The 24,427-nt window shown below is 45.6% G+C and overlaps 1 protein-coding gene across 1 annotated transcript in view; it reads right to left on the bottom strand.

Moving 5' to 3' along the window:
• Positions 1-1,501: 1,501 nt before the first annotated feature.
• Positions 1,502-24,427, bottom strand: part of LOC120998317 (gastrula zinc finger protein XlCGF26.1-like) — a 31,237-nt gene continuing 8,311 nt past the window's right edge. The window contains exons 3-4 of the mRNA XM_040428977.1: positions 2,541-3,827; positions 1,502-2,120 (exon numbers count right to left, since the gene is read on the bottom strand). Of these exons, the coding sequence (XP_040284911.1) occupies positions 1,516-2,120; positions 2,541-3,827 (1,892 nt within the window). The 3' untranslated portion in view covers positions 1,502-1,515. The remainder of the gene's footprint in view (positions 2,121-2,540; positions 3,828-24,427) is intronic.

Below are 24,427 nucleotides of genomic sequence, written 5' to 3'. Positions count from 1 at the left end.
GGGGTTAAATGAAATTTGTCGCTTTAGTGCATTTATACGATTGATCACTTTCATATGTTAGGGTTGTTTATGGCGATGTATTTTGTATATAAGGATAAGGTTTGTATATATGTATCAGCTGTTGGTGCTATATAAATCCCACCTTCTCTAACTGCACGCATGAGTAAGGGGTCGTGTGAGGTGTGAACGATGTCTTTCTCAGTGTCCCTCATGATATACCATTTTATATTGGAATGAAGTAAAAAGAAATAAAAGAAACAAGTGGTTTTTTTTTTACCAGCGACTTGTTAGTCTGACTTCTGTTGCTTATTCGCATACAATATTGGCACAATGAGGTAAAATGAACACACAAGTCTGCAAGTTTGAAAGACTAATTTCTTTGTAAAACATTATTCTTACACAAAACATCAACATGTCTTCTCCCCTCTGTAAATTCTCTTATGTAGATCAAGACTTAATTTCTTGGCAAAGCAGTTCCCACATTCTGAACATGAAAATGGTTTCTCTCCTGTGTGACTTCTCTGATGTGTAGTAAGACTTATTTTTTCTGTGAAACTCAGAATTATATTTTTTATTAGTTTAGAATGTCGATCATATTTGGAAACACCCAAATTGTTTCTTTTGTTATTCCTTTTTTTAACTTGTCTGATGTCCTGTCTTATTTTTTTTTTTTACCAACCTCTATTTCAATTTCAGTCACCTCTTTCTTAAAACCCCTCTGTATAAATGTATTACCCATCAATAATAATAGTTTTTTTCATATTTTTTTTATCTGTACTAGATATCCTTCTGGCTAGTGTGAAATCCTAGGGATACTAGAAAAAATGTGAGGGGCGTGGTGGCTGGAATGAAGCAGCAGGTTATTTCGATCTGTGGTCTTTGTGAATAGTGTGGTCTCAAATCCTCTCTTTATGCGCCGTAATTCAACATCCAAAAGTGAATAACATTTCCATCATAATGTAAATTTGATGGTATTATGGCACTCGTTTAAATGGGTAACAAACTGTGTAAGATTCCTCACCCCTCCATAGCATGAACACATCATCCACATAGCGAAGCCACCCACGCAGAATACATGCCTTGTCTCAAAGGCTTGTTAATTGTTACAAAGGGAGACCTTTTGGATAGTGAAACTCCAGTCTTTAATACCTAAGGGGTTAAATTAAATTTGTAGCTTTAGTGCATTTATACGATTGATCACTTTCATATGTTAGGGTTGTTTATGGCAATGTATTTTGTATATAAGTATCAGCTGTTGGTGCTATAAAAATCCCACCTTCTCTAACTGCATGCATGAGTAAGGGGTCGTGTGAGGTGTGAACGATGTCTTTCTCAGCGTCCCTCATGATATACCATTTTATATTGGAATGAAGTAAAAAGAAATAAAAAAGAAACAAGTGGTTTTTTTTTACCAGCGACTTGAGTATGACTTCTGTTGCTTATTCGCATACAATATTGGCACAATGAGGTAAAATGAACACACAAGTCTGCAAGTTTGAATTCTTACACAAAACATCAACATGTCTTCTCCCCTGTGTGGATTCTCTTATGTAGATCAAGACTTAATTTCTTGGCAAAGCAGTTCCCGCATTCTGAACATGAAAATGGTTTCTCTCCTGTGTGAATTCTCTGATGTGTAGTAAGACTTCTTTTTTCTGTGAAACTTTTCCCACATTCTGAACATGAATATGGCTTCTCTCCTGTGTGAATTCTTTTATGTTGAACAAAGCTTGATTTCTGATTAAAGCATCTCCCACATTCTGAACATGAATATGGCTTCTCTCCTGTGTGAATTCTCTTATGTGCAACCAGACATGATTTATCTGTAAAACATTTACCACACTCTGAACATGAATATGGCTTCTCTCCTGTGTGAATTCTCTTATGCTGATGAAGATTTGATATCCTAACAAAGCATTTCCCACATTCTGAACATAAAAATGGTCGCTCTCCTGTGTGAATTCTCAGATGTGTAGTAAGACATCTTTTTTCAATGAAACATTTCCCACATTCTGAACATGAATATGGCTTCTCTCCTGTGTGAATTCTTTTATGTTGATAAAGGCTTGATTTCTGGTTAAAGCATTTCCCACATTCTGAACATGAATATGGCTTCTCTCCTGTGTGAATTATTTTATGCTGATCAAGATGCGATTTCTTAATAAAACATTTCCTACACTCCAAACATGAATACGGCTTCACTCCTGTGTGACTTCTCTCATGTTTTAAAATATCTGATTTATGTCCAAAACATTTCCCACATTCTGAACATGAATACGGCTTCTCTCCTGTGTGGATTCTATTATGTTGATCAAGGGTTGATTTCTGGTTAAAGCATTTCCCACATTCTGAACATGAAAATGGTTTTTCTCCTGTGTGAATTCGTTGATGTATAGTAAGTCTTTTTTTTTCTGTGAAACATTTCCCACATTCTGAACATGAAAATGGTTTTTCTCCTGTGTGATTTCGTTGATGTATAGTAAGTATTTTTTTTTCTGTGAAACATTTTCCACATTCTGAACATGAATAAGGCTTTTCACCTGTGTGAATTCTTTTGTGTTGATCAAGACTTGATTTGTGGTTAAAACATTTCCCACATTCTGAACATGAATATGGCTTTTCCCCTGTGTGAATTCTCTGATGTGCAACCAAATATGAATTATCTGTAAAACATTTACCACACTCTGAACATGAATATAGCTTCTCTCTTGTATGAATTATTTTATGTTTATTAAGATTTGATTTCCTGACAAAACATTTACCACATTCTGAACATGAAAATGGTTTTTCTCCTGTATGAATTCGTTGATGTATAGTAAGACTTTTCTTTTCTGTGAAACATTTCCCACATTCTGAACATGAAAATGGCTTCTCTCCTGTGTGTATTCTCTTATGTTGATCAAGGCTTGATTTGTGGTTAAAGCATTTCTCACATTCTGAACAAGAATATGGCTTCTCTCCTGTGTGAATTCTTTTATGATTATCAAGATATGATTTCTTGGTAAAACATTTCCTACACTCCGAACAAGAATATGGCTTCTCTCCTGTGTGGATTCTCTTATGTTGATCAAGGCTTGATTTGTGGTTAAAGCATTTCTCACATTCTGAACAAGAATATGGCTTCTCTCCTGTGTGAATTCTTTTATGATTATCAAGATATGATTTCTTGGTAAAACATTTCCTACACTCCGAACAAGAATATGGCTTCTCTCCTGTGTGGATTCTCTTATGTTGGTCAAGGCTTGATTTGTGGTTAAAGCATTTCTCACAGTCTGAACATGAATATGGCTTCTCTCCTGTGTGAATTCTTTTGTGTTGATCAAGACTTGACTTCTTGTTAAAACATTTCCCACATTCTGAACATGAATACGGCTTCTCTCCTGTGTGAATTTTCTCATGTCTTAAAAGCAATGATTTATATCGAAAACATTTCCCACATTCTGAACATGAATATGGCTTCTCTCCTGTGTAACTTCTGTGTATAGACAGCTCTGACTTATATCTGAACTGTTTTCCACGTTCCTCACAATTAAACCTTTTACCCCGTTTCTGCCTTATATTTGGAGTAATAATCTGTGATTGGTCAGGAGAAGATTCCTCATGTTTAGGATGATTATATGATAGATTTGGACTTGGGTTAATCTGTGATGTGTCATTAGAAAGTTCCTCATTCTTGGGGGAATTATTTGATGGATCTGCATTGTGAAGTCCTGGATGTACATTACAGGTAATAAGGTTTTCTCCTGAAGAGCGCTGCATGGTATCTTCATCTTCTTTATAATCTAGAGATAACATGATGTTTCCTTCAGGCTTCTCACAGGGATTTTCTGTTAAGATTAATAATAGATTTTATGATTTTTTTGTTAAAACAATTGGATACATTTATCACATTCCAATGAGGCTGGATTCACATGTAACAGACATGTCCATCTATGTTACATGCACATGTATCTATGATGCTGTGAGTTGGTGTCAGCTGAACCTGTGGTCGGGACACACGTGCACAATACAGATGGATAATATGTGCGTAATAAGCTCATATGAATCTGGCCTTAGGCTGGAGAGACACATACAATATAAAATATTTTTTTTGTGCTAGTCAGAAGTGGATCCATCAGGAATGTGAGGAATACACCCTTTCCTTTCTCTGCTATGTATTTGCTGTAGAAATTTAAGGCTGACTCTTGAACGTCTCCTGAGTTTCTACAGTTTCCATGTTGAGGATCTCCTTGCAGATTTAGCCTAAGGCCTCATGCACACGACCGTTCCATTTTTTGCAGTCCGCAAACCGCGGATCTGCAAAAAACGGAAGCCGCCCGTGTTGCCTTCCGAAGTCAGGGCGGAAAAAAGCTAATCAGAACATAAGCTAACATGTTTGAGTGACATCACAGATTCTGGTCTGCACTCAGTAACCCCCCCCCCCCCTCAATCCTGGGAATTAACCCTTTAATGTTCAGGCAATTTTCAATTTTTTTCATTTTTTACTCCCAGCCTTCCCACTCCCAGCCTGTCCAAACTTTTGGTCTGTACTGTATATATATATACAGATGTGTGCACTATAAGGGGCATATATATATATATATATATATATATATATAAAATGCCCCTTATATTGCACACATCTGTATATATATACAGTACAGACCAAAAGTTTGGACACAGCTTCTCATTCAAAGAGTTTTCTTTATTTTCATGACTATGAAGGCATCAAAACTATGAATTAACACATGTGGAATTATATACATAACAAACAAGTGTGAAACAACTGAAAATATGTCATATTCTAGGTTCTTCAAAGTAGCCACCTTTTGCTTGGATTACTGCTTTGCACACTCTTGGCATTCTCTTGATGAGCTTCAAGAGGTAGTCCCCTGAAATGGTCTTCCAACAGTCTTGAAGGAGTTCCCAGAGATGCTTAGCACTTGTTGGCCCTTTTGCCTTCACTCTGCGGTCCAGCTCACCCCAAACCATCTCGATTGGGTTCAGGTCCGGTGACTGTGGAGGCCAGGTCATCTGGCGCAGCACCCCATCACTCTCCTTCATGGTCAAATAGCCCTTACTTTCAAAGTTTTCCCAATTTTTCGGCTGACTGACTGACCTTTATTTCTTAAAGTAATGATGGCCACTCGTTTTTCTTTACTTAGCTGCTTTTTTCTTGCCATAATACAAATTCTAACAGTCTATTCAGTAGGACTATCAGCTGTGTATCCACCTGACTTCTCCTCAACGCAACTGATGGTCCCAACCCCATTTATAAGGCAAGAAATCCCACTTATTAAACCTGACAGGGCACACATGTGAAGTGAAAACCATTTCAGGGGACTACCTCTTGAAGCTCATCAAGAGAATGCCAAGAGTGTGCAAAGCAGTAATCAAAGCAAAAGGTGGCTACTTTGAAGAACCTAGAATATGACATATTTTTAGTTGTTTCACACTTGTTTGTTATGTATATAATTCCACATGTGTTAATTCATAGTTTTGATGCCTTCAGTGTGAATCTACAATTTTCATAGTCATGAAAATAAAGAAAACTCTTTGAATGAGAAGGTGTGTCCAAACCTTTGGTCTGTACTGTATATATGTATGTGTATATTTAGATGTGTATATACATACAGTGGAAATAAAAAAGTCTACACACCCCTGTTAAAATGTCAGGTTTCTGTGCTGTAAAAAAATTAGAAAGATAAAGCATTTAAGAACTTTTCCCCCCTTTAATGTGACCTATAAACTGTACAACTCAATTGAAAAACAAACTAAAATCTTTTAGGTGGAGGGAAGAAAACAAAACAAAATAATAATAAAGTGGTTGCATAAGTTTGCACACCCTCTTATAACTGGGGATGTAGCGGTGTTCAGAATTAAGCAATCACATTTAAAATCCTGTTAAATAGGAGTCAGCATACACCGGCCATCATGTAAAGTGCCTCTGATTAACCCCAAATAAAGTTCAGCTGCTCTAGTTGGTCTTTCCTGAAATGTTCTTAGTCGCATCCCACAGCAGAAGCCATGGTCCACAGAGAGCTTCCAAAGCATCAGAGGGATCTCATTGTTAAAAGGTATCCGTCAGGAGAAGGGGACAAAAGAATTTCCAAGGCATTAGATATACCATAGAACACAGTGAAGATCGTCATCATCAAGTGGAGAAAATATGTGACATTACTAAGAACTGGACGTCCCTCCAAAACTGATGAAAAGACGAGAAGAAAACTGGTCTGGGAGGAGACCAAGAGGCCTACAGCAACATTAAAGGAGCTGCAGGAATATCTGGCAAGTGCTGGCTGTGTGGTACATGTGACAACAATCTCCCGTATTCTTCATATCTGGGCTATGGGGTAGAGTGGCAAGACGAAAGCCTTTTCTTACCAAGAAAAACATCCAAGCCAGGCTACATTTTGCAAAAACACATCTGAAGTCTCCCAAAAGCATGTGGGAAAAGGTGTTCTGGTCTGATGAAACCAAGGTTGAACTTTTCAGCCATAATTCCAAAAGATATGTTTGGTGCAAAAACAACACTGCGTATCACCAAAAGAACCCCATCCCCACAGTGAAGCATGGTGGTGGCAGCATCATGCCAAGGGGTGTTCTTCTTCAGCTGGAACTGGGGTCTTAGTTAAGCTAGAGGGAATTATGAACATTTCCAAATACCAGTCAATATTGGCCCAAAACCTTCAGGCTTCTGCTAGAAATCTGAACATGAAGAGGAACTTCATCTTTCAGCATGACAACGACCTAAAGCATACATCCAAATAAACAAAGCAATGGCTTCACCAGAAGAAGATTAAAGTTTTGGAATGGCCCAGCCAGAGCCCAGACCTGAATCAGATTGACAATCTGTGGGGTTATCTGAAGAGGGCCGTGCCCAGGAGATGCCCTTGCAGTCTGACAGATTTGGAGGGTTTCTGCAAAGAGTCAAAATGTGCCATGCTGATAGACTCAGACCCAAAAAGACAGTGCTGGAATAACATCAAAGGGGCTTCACCTGTAACAGTACATTTGTTGTGTATCTATTGAAGTGCCCTTGCGGTCTTTGCTATGTAGGGGAAACTACTATGCGCATGAAAGACCGCTTTGGCAAGCATAAGTCTACCATACGCAACAAAAACTTGCTATTGCCCATCCCATAGCATTTCAATCAGTTGGGACATAATGTCTCGCAACTTTATTTCCAAATAGTTGAAGAGGTCATGTTGCCCAGACGTGGGGGAAACCGAGCCGAAATGCTACTCAAACGAGAGGCATATTGGATTCACCAATAAATCAGGATTATTCTGTGACCAGCTTTTTATGATTCATTATCTTTTAGTGCATATAATTTTTCAGGATAATTGGATATCTTCTCTTGTCTTATTATGCAGATTTATAATTCTTCTCAGTGCAATTAAGACATTTCCATAACCGGACCACGGAGAGGAACTACAGAATTCGCAGTCACTATGTATATTTTTTTCACTTGCTTTGTTACCGCCCACTGTTTCCCTGGTAACGTGACGCCTAGGTCATGTGACACGGGGCGGGCTATTTAAATCCTTGTTCACTTTGTTACTTTGCAATCAGCTGTACACTCACTGTTTGACAAAGGCGCATGTACGTGCCGAAACGCGCGTCACTGTATTTATGAGTGACCAATAAAGAGAATCATTTAGAAACTTATTGGAGTGCCGGTTTTCTCTTCATCTAGCACCCTGTGCCCTGTCAGAATCCGTTACTCCGTTTCGTGGCACATGGGCGGCATCAGTATTTTGAGGATCCGCAATCTGCAGACAGCAAAACATGGCATGTTCGTGTGCATGAGCCCTAAAAAAGATGCACCACTTCCAAAAACCTACAAGTTTTGCAGATATTGTGTCCGCACTTATGAGAACCATTCACACTAAGCCAAGTATCCGCAGTTTTTTGCGGTCCCAATGTTGGGGCCTTCTTAGGCACAATCTGCGCTCCTTCTGCGGCAGTTTTATCCGGCACGTGGCCCTGTCTCAGAATGGGGAGAAATGATCAAATATCCTCTGTATTTCCTGGAATTGTTCACGGTATTTGACTGCGTCTCGCTCTGTGCTTTGGATTTACCATCACCGCTGATCATGTTAATTCTGCGCTGCCCGATGGACAGTCCACCCGGGATAGCCTCGCTCAGTTAGTCTGGTACTTGTAGTCCCACCTTCAGTGGAGCAGTTTCTCTTTGCCCTATAAAGTTCACCCATAGGGGCGGCTTTTTTACAGTGTATTGGATGACACGAGACGGGTTTACGCTACGTGGACGGACGGATTTCACCTCAGACAAGACCACTGTAAATATTTAAATCCAAAAAACTGATTAAAAAAGAATGAAAATGTGCAGTAATTTGTAGATGTAAAGCATTAGATATGAGACGCTTTATCAGGACCGGTTCACACAGTTTGTTTGCGGCTACTTAGCTTAGTGTGAATGGTTCCCATAAGTGTGGACACAGTATCTGCAAAGCTTGCAGGTTTTTGGAAGTGCGGCATCTGTTTCCATCTTGCACTGCAGATCCAGTCCTACATCCACTGCTCCACTACATACCTAGTGGAATAACTGGCACGTGTTGCAGTGTCCAGTACGTGGCTGCACAACCTGCCCTGCGGAAGCATTTGTCACCAGCAAAAGTGCAGTTAACCCTTCCTCGGCCTCCAAACATTTCATACAACATCACAAGAACAATCCAGATGGTTTCAGATGTGTGGGAAAAAGAAGAGGAAGGAGAGGCGTACTGACAAACATAACATCCCACCATCGATAACCTACTAACTTCAGGAGTGACTCTCCCACCATGCTCAGGTTTCCAATTCCATCTGTTTTCAGTAAGGTTTGTGTAACGGAACCCCTTCCGTTAATGGACGCTTCCTAGCTTGCGCCGAGGACCACAAGCACCGCACTGGACACCACAAGCACCGCAGACTCCACAACCGCCGTTGCTTAACTGGAGCCGCGACGTCTTCCTTCCACCCTGAATGAACCTCCAGCATTCAGGACCGTGTGGGAAAACAACATTGCTTACCGGTAATTGTTTTTCTCGATACCCATGACGGCACCCCATGCGACCAGGGACCTCCCATCCGGGACAGGAAACCTGAGAAGATAAAAGGTTCACACCCCCACCAAGCACCAGTGATAGTAATAAACAGTACTCCGGAGGTGAATACACGTAAGAAAAATAGAGAGAGAGAGATCCAATACGGTACATTATATCTCTTCAATACTTGAGAGAGAACTCTCAGAAACCAATAAGGAAGTAGCGGGCTACTCCGCATATAATCTAATAAAGGACAACTAAAGGCTTTTTAGTTTTTTTTTTTTTTTAAATATACTTCTATTATAGGGAAGGGAAAATTTCGGGGGTGCCGTCATGGGTATCGAGAAAAACAATTACCGGTAAGCAATGTTGTTTTCCCCTCACCCATGACGGCACCCCATGCGAGATAGACTATTAATGAGAAATTAGGGGGGGACAACCGCCTGAAGCACCTTCCTACCAAAGGCGGAATCCGCATGAAGATGGAGCCTGTAATGTTTTAAAAAGGTATGTTGAGAGCTCCAAGTTGCTGCTCTACAAATTTGGGCCAGGGAGGCATCCGCCTTCTCGGCCCAGGACGTAGCTACCGCTCGAGTGGAGTGGGCTCCAAACCCTGAAGGGGGAGAGAGACCCTGCGCTGAATAGGCCTCGGAAATGGCCCTTTTAACCCATCTGGCAATAACCGCCGTGGACACTTTCCGCCCCTTATTTCTACCCCAAAACTGAATAAGGAGGTTTTCATCCAACCTCCAGGCCGAGGTAGACTCTAAATAAGCAAGCAGACATCTTCTGACATCTAGGCAATGATACTCCCTTTCTAAACTATTAGAGGGATTAGGGCAAAAAGATGGAAGGACAACATCCTGACTTCTATGGAAGTCCGAAACCACCTTTGGCTGGAAGGACGGGAGAGGCCTAATGATAACTTTGTCATCCAAGACCTGGGTATAAGGAGGAAAAGCCGAGAAAGCCTGAATCTCTGAGATCCTCCTAGCTGAAGTAATGGCCAGAAAAAAGGACATCTTAAATGAGAGCATATTCAATGGCAAATCTGACAGGGGCTCAAAAGGTTTCTGTGACAGGGCCGTCAAGACCGTGTTTAGGTCCCAAGGAGGGGACAAGGGTCTTATCGAAGGGCGGATTCTGGAGGCTGCCGACAGAAACCTTTTAACCCAAGGATGCAGGGCCAGCTGGGAATCGAAGAAGTAACTCAAGGCTGCCACATGTACTCTTAGGGTGGAAGCCCTAAGCCCCTTATCCAAGCCAGCTTGTAAAAAATCTAGAACCCTAGAGACATCTGGAGGAGAAAAGGGGTCAGGACTGATCCCTAAAAAGGAGGAAAAGACTTCCCAGATCTTATTATATTTTCTGGCCGTGGTGTCCTTCCTACTTCCCAAAATGGTGGAAACTACAGATTGGGACAGACCCCGACCTAACCAGATCTCCCTCTCAGCCTCCATGCTGCCAGATGCAGAATTCCTGGACTGGGATGCAGGATCGGGCCTTGATATAATAGATCCTCCCGAGGGGGGAGAATCCAAGGGGGGGCTATTGCTAGGTCTAGGAGGCAGGAGTACCAGGACCTTTTCGGCCACACTGGGGCCACTAGGGTAATCGTTGCTCTCTCCCTCTGGACTTTTTTCAGGACCTGCGGAATTAGGGAAAATGGAGGGAAGGCATAACCCTCCTCCTGAGTCCAGTCCTGTGCTAAACCGTCTAAAGCTGTTGGATCGTCCAGACGATTTATGGAGAAGAACCTTTCCACTTTCCTGTTTTTTCTGGAGGCAAATAAGTCGATCGTAGGGAGGCCGAACTTCTGTGTTAACTGGGAGAAGACTTCTGAGTTTAGGCACCAGTCCCCCTGCTTTAGCTGGGTGCGACTCAGAAAATCGGCTACTATGTTTTCTTTCCCCTTTATGTGGACTGCCGACAGAGATAGATGTCTCTGCTCCGCCAGCTGAAAGATCTGGTGACAGAGTATTGCCAGAGAAGGTACTCTTGTTCCGCCTTGATGGTTGATGTATGCCACTGTAGTCAAGTTGTCTGAGTATAGAACTATGTTTCTGAAGGATATGTCTGGAGCTATTGCTTTTAAGGCCATCTCTACTGCTTTCAGTTCTTTGAGGTTCGAGGTGGCTTTCCTGGTGTTTAAATCCCACCTTCCTTGCCAACCCTTGTTCTCCGAGTGGGCCCCCCAACCCCACGGGCTGGCGTCCGTTGTTATTACAATGGGATCCCGAAAGACCCATGGTACTCCTGCTGAGAGATTCTCTGTCACAGTCCACCAAAGAAGAGACATTCTCGCCTCTGCGGATAAGTGGAAAAGCCGGTCCAACGACTGCTTGCAGCCGTCCCATTGGCGCAGGATGCATGACTGTAGCTTCCTTGTATGAGCCTGTGCATATAGGACCGCTGGAAAGGTTGCTGTCAGGTGGCCCAGCACTGCCATTGCCCTCCTGAACGAGCAGAGGTAGGATCTGAAAAGATCCAAAACATGCTCTCTGATGGAGAATATTTTGGCGGACGGGAGGAAGGACTTTTCTACTCGGGAGTCTAAAAGGATGCCTAAAAATACACAACTCTGGGATGGAGTTAGGCAAGACTTCTTCCAATTTATTTTCCAGCCCAGGCTCTTTAACAGGGCGCAGGAACCCTCGATGTTTTGAATCAAGCCCTCTTTGGTCTGGGAAATAAACAGGAAGTCGTCCAAGTATGGCAGCAACGGAACCCCTGACAATCTTAGGAAGGAGGCTACTTCCGCAATCACCTTCGTGAAGATTCTGGGGGCTTGAGAAACCCCAAAGGGGAGGGCTCTGTATTGCAGGTGTAGACATTCTCCCTGAACCCAGACTGCTGTCCTTAAATATTTTTGGGAGGACGCATGTATTGGCACGTGGTAGTACGCGTCCTCTAAATCCAGAGTCGCCATCCAGCAATTCTTTGATAGTAGATCTATGGCCGTCCTTATGGTCTCCATGCGGAATCTTTTGTAGCTGAGGAATTTGTTTAATTTCTTCAGGTTCAGGATTACCCGAAAGGATCCATTGGGTTTTTTTACAAAAAAAAGAGGAGAGTAAAAACCCCTGCCCCTCTCAGCCTGCGGAACCGGGACAACCACCCCTTTCCGCAGAAGTAGCAGGACTTCTGACTCTAAGGCCTGTCTCTTGACTAGATCCTTGGGGTAATCTGTTAGCCTGAACGAGTCCCTGGGACGGGTCACAAGCTCCAGCCGGAACCCTTCTCCAATTCCCCCCAGGGTCCAGCCGTTCTTGGTTATGTTTTTCCAGGCTGGGAGAAAGAGTGATAACTTTCCCCCTACCTGGGATTCGGCGTCATTGCTTATCTTTGGGCCTTTGATCTTGGGGTTTAAAAAGGAAACCTCCGGATTTCTTAGGAAATCTATCCTTTTGCCTTTTATCATACTGCCTACCCCTTTGCCTTTTGCCTTGGTATCTACGAAAAAAGGGGGGGCGTTGAGGAGCTGGAAAACCCTTCTTCTTATCTGAGGCTTTTTCAAGTATATCATCAAGGGAAGACCCAAAGAGCCTGTCACCCTCACAGGGGATAGCGCATAACCTAGCCTTAGAACCCTGATCCGCCTTCCAGGACTTCAGCCAAATAGCTCTTCTAGCTGCATTGGATAAGGCGGAAGATCTGGCTGAAAACCTAACTATATCTGTGGAGGCATCGGCTAAAAAATCAACAGCCTTAAAAAAGGTGGGAAGAGAGGCCAGAACTTCTTCTCTTGGTTTCTTCTCACTGAGATGCTGTTCCAGCTGTTCCAGCCAGATATGTAGTGACCTAGAGACCCATGACGCTGCAACCGCCGGCCTCAAGCAGGTAGAGGATGATTCCCAGGCCTTCTTCAAATAAAAATCCGCTTTTTTATCCAGAGGATCGGATAAGTTACCCAGGTCATCGAACGGAAGAGCAGACTTCTTGGCAATCTTTGCCACCGGAGCATCAACAATAGGGGCCTTGTCCCAACAGGCTGCTACCTTTTCATCAAAGGGATATTTCCTTTTGACAGAGCTTGGAATAAAAAATTTCCTATCAGGATTCTTCCATTCCTTTTTAATTAATGCCTGCACATTTTCATGAACGGAAAAAACTCTCTGCTTTCTGGGACCTAACCCCTGAAAGGCAACGTCTGCAGTTGATTTAGGCTGTTTCACCTCTTCTAATTGCATCGTCGCTCTGACCGCTTTAAGGAGGTTTTGGGTATCCTCAGGCGAGAAAAGGGATCCCCCTGTTTCTTCTTCTGCTGATGAAGTATTATCATCAGAGAGTAACTGGCCTGCTTCTCTTTCCTCCGCGTCAGAGCGGTCTATATCCGAACCCCTCACATCCGGAGATCTTCCCGGAGACTGCGGGCGATTCGTAGTTAAGGATTTAAGGGATGCTTTCACTTCAGATCTTATTAAAGATCGCATATTCCTGGAAAGACTCCGTGACTCCTCTGCCACCAATTTATCAATACATGGGGTGCATAACGGCTTAGAATAGGAGGAAGCTAGGGGGGTCTTACATCCTGCACACTCCTTATGCTTCGTCTTTGAGGCCGCTTTTTTGGGGGGCTTTGCCACCTACACAAATAAGCAGATAACACCTCATTAATAAAGAAGGATATATCTCACCAGCCTTCTTTAGCCCCCACTCCTCAGGACTGGTACCGGACTCGCGGGCCTTGAGGGTTCCAGGGGTTCGGCGCGTCCGTCTGTAGGCTCCGACATCTTGCTGACCGCAAAGAGCCTCTTCAGCACCACACTGTGTGCCACATCAGCCGGCTGGGTTCCCCCCCTCTGCCCCATTTATATTTTAAAAGACGCGCCAGGGCACACATCGGCGTTCAACCCGACTTCCGGGTTAAGCCCCGCCCCCCCCGCGTCGGGGCGTGCGCATGCGCAGACGCCCCTTCCGACGCCGACAGGAAGACAGGCAACCCGGGAGCAAGGAGAGAAGCCGCCTGAACACGGCCACGGCGGCTTCCTCAGGCCAGCGCCGGAATGTGGGGGAAGAGGCCCAGACTGTAGGCAGCAGCCCCGGAGAGCTTGACGCCACCTGGGGGAGGCCACCCACCGGATAAGAACCTGGGCCTCCCCCCGGCTGTAGGTAAGAACCAACGTGAACCAACATGAGCTTCCCAGAGACTTCCCATCCGGAGGACAGGAAACCTGAACTGGTGCTTGGTGGGGGTGTGAACCTTTTATCTTCTCAGGTTTCCTGTCCCGGATGGGAGGTCCCTGGTCGCATGGGGTGCCGTCATGGGTGAGGGGAAAGATCTCTCCTCCAGGGAATATGCAGAGCATAGCAATCCCCAGAGTGATACAGCAATTCCCTCCAATAACGAGACGAGGCTGCGTTTTGAAGGGTTAGAAAAACATGAACTGAACTCAACCCTTTATTGAGGGCTACCCGCCCGTATTTATGCAGGTCCCACAATGCATCATGGTTTCCTCCTCTCTGCCCTGGAGACACCCGAAGGCAATTCAATTATCTCTCGGGACAAAGGGAAATCACCAATACACATGTGGGAACAACAGGACAGGAATCACCACCCGAATACACAAAATCCTCCCTTCTGTCTGTGATATAATTATGGATTAACATAACTATCACAGACAGTAAAAATACAGTTTTTAAACATACACTGTAACTTTAAAACCATACATTCCATCTCCATAAAAATTACATATTTAAACTCAGCATACATCAAACATAAACACTTCCAAAAATCACACAAATCCCTCCAGCGGATCAAAAGTTTAGTGGAAGTCCTTTTATGACCGACCGCAAGCACAACTTCCTGCCCAAAACAGTTCCATAGATTTGGGCTGTGCGGTCGGTCAATTCCATGCAGAAAACGACTAAGTCCCATCTTCGAACGGGACTTAGTCTCTGGAGCTGAAAGTTCAGTACGGAAGAAGGTAATATTTCCCGGGACCATAGTCGTAGGGCAGGAGGCTAGCCATAAGTTTTCTACAATGCCCAGTGGCAAATGGCAGTTTGTCACAGTTTGGTAACCACAGGGGCCGGCGCTCACCCCATAGTGAGAGGTGCATCCTGGGAGTCTCAGACTGGACATTATGTAAAGATGGCATTTATTAGTGTAACCCCGGCTGTGACTAAGACATTATGATCGAAAGGCGTAAGAAAAGATATTGAAGATGGATCCGTGTTGATGGTGTGAAATAAAGTACAGAAGATGTGACGCCGCTCACAGGAGAGCTTTGCCATAGACAGCAGCACCGGTGACCAGGAAGGGAGACGGCATGTGCACAGCTGATCGGCGAGGGTGCCAAGCGTTGGACCACCGCCGATCTGATATTTATAGTAAAAGCCTGGAGAACCCCTTTAATTCAAACCCCCCAACAAAAGCCTTAAATGCATCCCATGCTATTTATCTGGAGCGGAGGAAACATTAAACCTGAAAACCCAATGACCACCAATATGCCTTTTTATGGTGGCCTATTCAAAGGGCTACACGGGTCTCGCCGCAAACACTCTGGGGGTTTGGCAGACTCCGAATGGTAGGGCACGATATTGAAAATGGAGAATCGGCACGTGATACTAATCATCTCTCATAACTATTGTGCCCATCACACAGTCCTTGAAACGATACTTGATTGCGGATTGGACGGACTCCGACCTGAATTTCCTTACACGCCAGGTATGGATTCATCTCCCTGAGGTTTCTCCTTGTTTACTGCAGAAGCTCTTTCTGAATTTGCATGTAAATCTGAGATTTTGGATTTTTCTGGGGCTGGGACTGAAGGTGGTAACCCTCCTTTACTATGCTTCTCATCTAACAGCTTGCCAAAATGTTTTCACAAACCTGGGAAAAAAAGCAGAGTGCCCCTTTTTCTCAGGCCCAGTGATCCTGCGTCTTTGTTAATTAGACTTTTTTTTTTTTTTTAAGTTTGACTGGCTCCATCAAAGAAATCCCTTAGTTATCATCAGAGTATCCCTGTCCAGGGGCAGATTGGCCATAGACCCTACAGGGAAATTTCCCGGTGGGCGGATGCCCCAGGGGGCCACTCAAATTCTCCTCTCTGCTGCTGACCGGATAACTAATGAGGTGTCAACAGTAACTAATGCTGTGAGAATCAGGTACTCTGGTACCCAGCCAGCGACCGCACATTGCCCGAACCTCACCTCCTAAGCCCCCTGCTCCATAGATGACTGGAGGAGGAGGAGAGATATCTATTGATGGCCACCACAGAGGGACAGCTTTTGGGGCAGTATATTGTGCTATATTATGTTATTTGGTTCTGCTGGGAAGGTATTTTGCACTATGGTAAGAGGAAATGGAGTTCCTCATCAGAGGAGGTAGAGTCGGATACAGTAATAGAAGATGCTAACTACCCAGATAATGTGGAAGATTCTCAAAAGCTTTAAACGAAGTAGATACTTCCATCCTAATCACATCTAATGTTCTGACTGAGAGATGGGGATTCTTCTTCCATAACCTTATCCACTCAATGCTTATACAATGGTGTAAGCCATGCGGGGCAGGTTTCTTGAGGAACACTCAAACCAAGGAACACGCCAGACAGGTCAGGAATAAAGTTGTGAAGTAGTGTAAAGCAGGGTTAGGTTATAAAAAATATCCAAAGCTCTGAACATCTCAACGAGCACTGGTTAATCCATTATCCGAAAATGGAAGGAATATGGCACAACTGCAAATCTAGCAATACATGATTGTTCACCTTAACTGACAGCCGAGGCAAGGAGAGCACCAATTGGAGAAGTAACCAGGAGGACCATGGTCACACTGCAAAAAAACCACAGCTCAGGTGGGAGAATCTGTCCACAGGACACCTATTAGTTGTGTACTCCACCAATCTGCCCTTTATGGAAGAGTGGCAATAAGAAAGCCATAAGAAATCTTGTTTGCAGTTTGCCACAATCCATGTAGGGGAAAAAGCAAACACGTGGAAGAAGGGGCTCTGGTCAGAGGAGACCAAAGTGTAACTTTTTGGCACAAATGCAAAATGCTGTGTGTGACAAAAACTACTACTGCACAGCACCCTGAACCCACCATACCCACCGTGGAAGATGGTGGTGGCAGCATCATGCTGTGGGGGGGGGGCTTCTTTTTAGCAGGGACAGGAAAGCTGGTCAGAGTTGATGAGAAGATGGAAGGAGCTAAATACAGGGCAATCCTGGAGGAAAACCTGGTAGAGGCTGCAGAAGACTTCAGACTGGTGCGGGGTTCACATTCCAGCAGGACAACAACCCCAAACATCCAGCCAGAGCTACAATGGAAGGGTTTAGTCTTGTCTGTGACAAGACTTATAAATTGCTGTTCACAGACGCTTCTGCAGAGAAACCTCACACAGACTTGTACTTTGTGTTGGTCGATCACATAAAATCCCAATAAAATACATTTAAAGACTATGTATGGGGAACATTATTTTTATGATTGCATTTTACTCATTTGGGGCTAAAAATTATTTTTTCAATTGGTCTTTAGTAAAAATATTGAGCCGTTCTGTCACAAAGGGTTAATTGTTTTTCTAGCTGTGTGACTGGTACTTGTGCTGGTCATCTAATAATCCTGATCTCTAAATTACTAAGGCCTGTATTACACCAACAGATTATCTGACCAATATCTGTCCAATGAGACCAATAGTTGGTGTGTATAACAAAAGATCTGTGTGTGTAATAGGCCATCTGACCAATGAATGATCAGAAAATCTGTCAGATAATCTGTTCTTATAATACAGGCCATAGAGGCTATCAGTAAGATAAGAACTGATCTATAATGAGTGTCTATAATGTCAGAGATAAGGAGCCCGTCACCTCCCTGCCTGACGGAGCAGAGAGAAAATTCAGATCCTGTCAGTAGAGCAGGGCTCGACAAATCCCGGGCGCCAGGTCGCCATGGCGACCAGGAATTTGGTCTTGGCGCTTGGGTATTTGTCAGCCCGTTTTCAAAGATGCGCTCTCGGCGCGCACCATGGTTTCCTGAGTCGGCACAGTGGAGAAGGAGAGGAGTCCCTCCCTCCCCACTGTGCGCGGCTGCCGCTGGCCACTAAGAACAGAGTAGGAGGAGGAGGGGAGGGACTGCGGCCACTGCGCCACCAATGAATGTGCCGGCCATATCCCGGCCCCTATGACTGCACGCTGTGATCCGCGCGATTAACTCCTCAGTTGAGGGGTTATTCGCGCGGATCCCAGCGTCCTGTCAGAGGTCGGGTGCCGGGTTCTTCAGTCTCGACTCTCTGCATTGGTGGCAGTGGGCAGTTCCGATCGGAGTTCCAGCAGTGTAATGCTGGGGCTCCGATCGGTTACCATGGCAGCCAGGAGTCACGCTACTGAAGTCCTGGCTGCGATGGTATGTTAGTAAGCAGCATTATACTCACGTGCGCCGTGGCCGCCGGGCGCTCCTTCTTCTGTCTGTGCGGCTCATTGCTAATGCTTATAGCATTAGCAATGCGCCGCACAGACCTATGAGAAGAAGGAGCTCCCGGCGATCACGGCGCACGTGAGTATAATGCTGCTTACTAACATACCATCGCATCCTGGCTGCCATGGTAACCGATCGGAGCCCCAGCATTACACTGCTGGGACTCCGATCGGAACTGCCCACTGCCACCAATGATGGGGGGAGGAGGAGGAGGGGGACCCTGTGGCCACTGCCACCAATGATTAATACTGGGGAGGGAGGCGGGGTGGGTTTGTTACCAGAGGGGGCTGATAAGAGGGAGGGGGGGGAGGGGCTGATCAGAGGCTGGAGGGGCTGATAAGAGGGAGGCTGGAGGGGCTGATAAGAGGGAGGCTGGAGGAGCTGATCAGAGGGAGGCTGGAGGAGCTGATCAGAGGGAGGCTGGAGGGGCTGATCAGAGGGAGGCTGGAGGGGCTGATCAGAGGGAGGCTGGAGGGGCTGATAAGAGAGACGCTGGAGGGGCTGATGAGAGGGAGGCTGGAGGGGCTGATGAGAGGGAGGCTGGAGGGGCTGATGAGAGGGAGGCTGGAGGGGCTGATGAGAGGGAGGCTGGAGGGGCTGATGAGAGGGAGGGGGGGAGGGGCTGATAAGAGGCTGGCTGCCATGGTCAGCTCCCTGCTGTGTGTACTATGCACAGGGCAGCAGGGAGAGTGTAAAGTCCTATTCACCCTGATAGAGCTCTATTAGGGTGAATATGACAAGGGTTCTAGCCCTTAAGAAGGCTAATAGTTATTAAATAAAGTTAAAAAAAAAAAAAAAAAAAAGTTTAAACCCCCCCCCCAAATATAGAAAACAATATATTGCGATATACATGCCTAAAATTATATCGCAATATAGATTTTATGACGCGGCTCCGCCTGGCTCCTAACTTTTTTAGCTGGCTCCTAGATTCCAAGGAAATTTGTCAAGCCCTGCAGTAGAGCATCTCAGCTCTGTACAGAGAAAAGGACTCCATATTTTTAATAGATCAAATGAAAAAAAGATTTGAAGCTCAAAATAAGTACAATACGCTAATATGCCCCCAAAGGTATCCATAGCCTTTAAGTTTGTGGGTATAACATGAGAAATTTGAAAATCTGATCATTCATAATAAAAGTCATCTGATGTCACCTACCTGAGGTATAACAGCCATTACTACATGTCTCCAGCTTTTATAGTGTAGTAGTAATGTCATCTATAACACCCGACATCTGATGTCACCTACCTGAGGTATAACAGCCATTACTACATGTCTCCAGCCTTTATAATGTAGTAGTAATGTCATCTATAACACCCGACATCTGATGTCACCTACCTGAGGTATAACAGCCATTACTACAAGTCTCCAGCCTTTATAGTGTAGAAGTAATGTCATCTATAACACCCGGCATCTGATGACACCTACCTGAGGTATAACAGCCATTACTACATGTCTCCAATGCCTTTACTAGTATAAAACCATTAGCCTGCTATTTAAAGACTCAAAGCTGGGTCACTGCCCGGAGTGCTCCTTTACTGCAGCTCTGAGGTGAAGCCTCTCCTGAAGAAACCTCCCAATTCCCTTCCTCCATTCATGATTCCATACCTGTGGTCACATGGACTGGAATGTCCTCCTCCACCTCACTCTTACACGGGGGATCGCCCATCATCCGCTCTTCTTCATCCTCCACTTTAATATCAGTCACATCTTCCCCCTGATTTGTCATCTGTAACAATTCAGGACAAAACAGCAGACAGGTGGGAAATCTAACAGATCCACATAAGAGACCCCCACCATCTATGACCCTTCTATGACTGCAGGACCCCCCTATATAGATGTGTATAGGGCTCAGCTCCATCTACCTGATGGTTCTCTGGGAGCTTCTCCTCTGGACAGTCCTGGGAATACAGAGGACGGGGACATCTCTCGGGGGGATTTCCTTCCATGAGTCCATCTGTAGGAAACACACAGGGACAGGAGAGATTATTACATGTGATGATGGGAGTAGTATCAAGGTGACCCATGACAGCCCCCTCCTTACCCTGCTGATCGCCCCATAAATCTGTCTCTTCTTCTTCATCTTTAACCTCAGCCTTAATATCCATCAGATTTTCATCCTGAAGAAGAGAAATGTAAAATGATCTTTGGTTCAGTCCCTTTCTGGTCAGATTCTGGGGAGACTTCAGCTCCATCTACCTGATGGTTCTCTGGGAGCTTCTCCTCTGGACAGTCCTGGGAATACAGAGGACGGGGACATCTCTCGGGGGGACTTCTCCTCCCGGAGTCAGAACCTATAGGAGATAACACACAGACTGAATACAATACTGAGCGCTGAAATGCGGCAGAGGAGAGCAGGAACCTGTGTGTGCACTAGAGTTGGGTGATAACAAAAATATTCAGACGATAACGATATTAAAAAATGTACACAAGGAGCCGTTACACTGTATGGGGGCAGCCACAAGGAGACGTTATACTGTATGGGGGCAGCCACAAGGAGACGTTATACTGTATGGGGGCAGCCACAAGGAGACGTTATACTGTATGGGGGCAGCCACAAGGAGACGTTACACTGTATGGGGGCAGCCACAAGGAGACGTTATACTGTATGGGGGCAGCCACAAGGAGACGTTATACTGTATGGGGGCAGCCACAAGGAGACGTTATACTGTATGGGGGCAGCCACAAGGAGACGTTACACTGTATGGGGGCAGCCACAAGGAGACGTTACACTGTATGGGGCAGCCACAAGGAGACGTTATACTGTATGGGGGCAGCCACAAGGAGACGTTATAGTGTATGGGGGCAGCCACAAGGAGACGTTATACTGTATGGGGGCAGCCACAAGGAGACGTTATACTGTATGGGGGCAGCCACAAGGAGACGTTATACTGTATGGGGGGCAGCCACAAGGAGACGTTACACTGTATGGGGCGGCCACAAGGAGACGTTATACTGTATGGGGGCCACAAGGAGACGTTATACTGTATGGGGGCAGCCACAAGGAGACGTTATACTGTATGGGGGCAGCCACAAGGAGACGTTATACTGTATGGGGGCAGCCACAAGGAGACGTTATACTGTATGGGGGCAGCCACAAGGAGACCTTATACTGTATGGGGGCAGCCACAAGGAGACCTTATACTGTATGGGGGGCAGCCACAAGGAGACGTTATACTGTATCGGGGCCACAAGGAGACGTTATACTGTATAGGGGCCACAAGGAGACGTTATACTGTATGGGAGGGGCTACAAGAAGACGTTACACTGTATGAGGGCCACAAGGAGACGTTATACTGTATGGGGGCCACAAGGAGATATACTGTATGGGGGCCACAAGGAGAGGTTTTACTGTATGGGGGTAGCCACAAGTAGACGTTACACTGTATGGGGGCCACAAGGAGACATTACACTGTGTGGGGGCCACAAGGAGACGTTACACTGTATGAGGGCCACAAGGAGACATTATACTGTATGGGGGGCCACAAGGAGACGTTACACTGTATGGGGGCCACAAGGAGATATACTGTATGGGGGCCACAAGGAGAGGTTATACTGTATGGGAGGCCACAAGGAGAGGTTATACTGTAATGGGGGGCCACAAGGAGAGGTTATACTGTAATGGGGGGCCACAAGGAGATATACTGTATGGGGGCCACAAGGAGATATACTGTATGGGGGGCCACAAGGAGACGTTACACTGTATGGGGGGCCACAAGGAGACGTTACACTGTATGGGGGGCCACAAGGAGACGTTACACTGTATGGGGGGCCACAAGGAGACGTTACACTGTATGGGGGGCCACAAGGAGACGTTACACTGTATGGGGGGCCACAAGGAGACGTTACACTGTAGGGGGCGGGGCCACAAGGAGACATTATAATAAAGTCTTGTGGCCACAGGCCACCATACATACAGTAATACTTTACGATATACTTTTCCCGCGGCTCCCTCGCTTGTGTGCTCCGATTCTGACATTAGATACCGGTGGGCGGAGATTTGAATATGGGAGCGAGGAGGAGGGAGAGTCGGGGGCGGCCGCTGCGGGAAGTAATACGTTTGTAACTTTGTCATCAGAGCACACGAGCGAGGCAGCCGCAGGAACAGTCTCTCCAGAGACACCAGTACTCACACAGAGATCGCCACAAACAATAGAGCCGGCACTGGTGGGTGACGACGGTGATGTCAGATGGTGGGTGGAGACTTGACTAGGGGGGCGGAGCAAGAAGGAGCCAGGAGCGAGAGGAAGTAATGTTACTCAGCGCTATGCAAGGTGCAGGGGCGGGCGGACACACGGTTAGAAGCGCTCAGCGCACATGACCGCTTTGATGACGTCACAAAATACTGCGGTAATTAGGAAACAGCGATATCGCCATTATTTTATTACCACGGTATATCGTGATACCGGTATATCGCCCAACCCTAGCGTGCACTAGGGTGGAGTTCAGAAGCCTGGAAGTCTATGGGAAGCCGGCAGCAGTTCGTGAGCCACAGATAAATCTGCTATTTTATGGTTTCCAGGAGAATTTCTGACCCTTCAGTTTTCTAATTGCAAAGAAAATCCTTGGAAAGTGTGACCCCCATAGAGCGACCAGAGCGCCCCGCAATATCAGGGCTGAACCCCCATAGAGAGACAAGAGCGCCCCCCCCCCCCCCGGTATCAAGGCTGAACCCCCATAGAGGGAGAAGAGCGCCCCCCGATATCAGGGCTGAACCCCCATAGAGGGAGGAGAGCCCCCCCCGATAACAGGGCTGAACCCCCATAGAGGGAGGAGAGCGCCCCCGATATCAGGGCTGAACCCCCATAGAGAGACAAGAGCGCCCCCCCCCCCCGGTATCAAGGCTGAACCCCCATAGAGGGAGAAGAACACCCCCCGATATCAGGGCTGAACCCCAATAGAGGGAGGAGAGCACCCCCCGATATCAGGGCTGAACCCCCATAGAGGGAGGAGAGCGCCCCCGATATCAGGGCTGAACCCCCATAGAGGGAGGAGAGCGCCCCCGATATCAGGGCTGAACCCCCATAGAGGGACGAGAGCGCCCCCGATATCAGGGCTGAACCCCCATAGAGGGACGAAAGCGCCCCCAATATTTGGGCTGAACCACCATACAGGGAGTGCAGAATTATTAGGCAAGTTGTATTTTTGAGGATTAATTTTATTATTGAACAACAACCATGTTCTCAATGAACCCAAAAAACTCATTAATATCAAAGCTGAATATTTTTGGAAGTAGTTTTTAGTTTGTTTTTAGTTTTAGCTATTTTAGGGGGATATCTGTGTGTGCAGGTGACTATTACTGTGCATAATTATTAGGCAACTTAACAAAAAACAAATATATACCCATTTCAATTATTTATTTTTACCAGTGAAACCAATATAACATCTCAACATTCACAAATATACATTTCTGACATTCAAAAACAAAACAAAAACAAATCAGTGACCAATATAGCCACCTTTCTTTGCAAGGACACTCAAAAGTCTGCCATCCATGGATTCTGTCAGTGTTTTGATCTGTTCACCATCAACATTGCGTGCAGTAGCAACCACAGCCTCCCAGACACTGTTCAGAGAGGTGTACTGTTTTCCCTCCTTGTAAATCTCACATTTGATGATGGACCACAGGTTCTCAATGGGGTTCAGATCAGGTGAACAAGGAGGCCATGTCATTAGATTTTCTTCTTTTATACCCTTTCTTGCCAGCCACGCTGTGGAGTACTTGGACGCGTGTGATGGAGCATTGTCCTGCATGAAAATCATGTTTTTCTTGAAGGATGCAGACTTCTTCCTGTACCACTGCTTGAAGAAGGTGTCTTCCAGAAACTGGCAGTAGGACTGGGAGTTGAGCTTGACTCCATCCTCAACCCGAAAAGGCCCCACAAGCTCATCTTTGATGATACCAGCCCAAACCAGTACTCCACCACCACCTTGCTGGCGTCTGAGTCGGACTGGAGCTCTCTGCCCTTTACCAATCCAGCCACGGGCCCA

The sequence above is a fragment of the Bufo bufo genome, chromosome 4 (assembly GCF_905171765.1).
Source record: "Bufo bufo chromosome 4, aBufBuf1.1, whole genome shotgun sequence".
NCBI lineage: Eukaryota > Metazoa > Chordata > Amphibia > Anura > Bufonidae > Bufo > Bufo bufo.
Note: the sequence above shows the minus strand (reverse complement) of the source record. Positions and strands in the feature narration are given on the sequence as shown.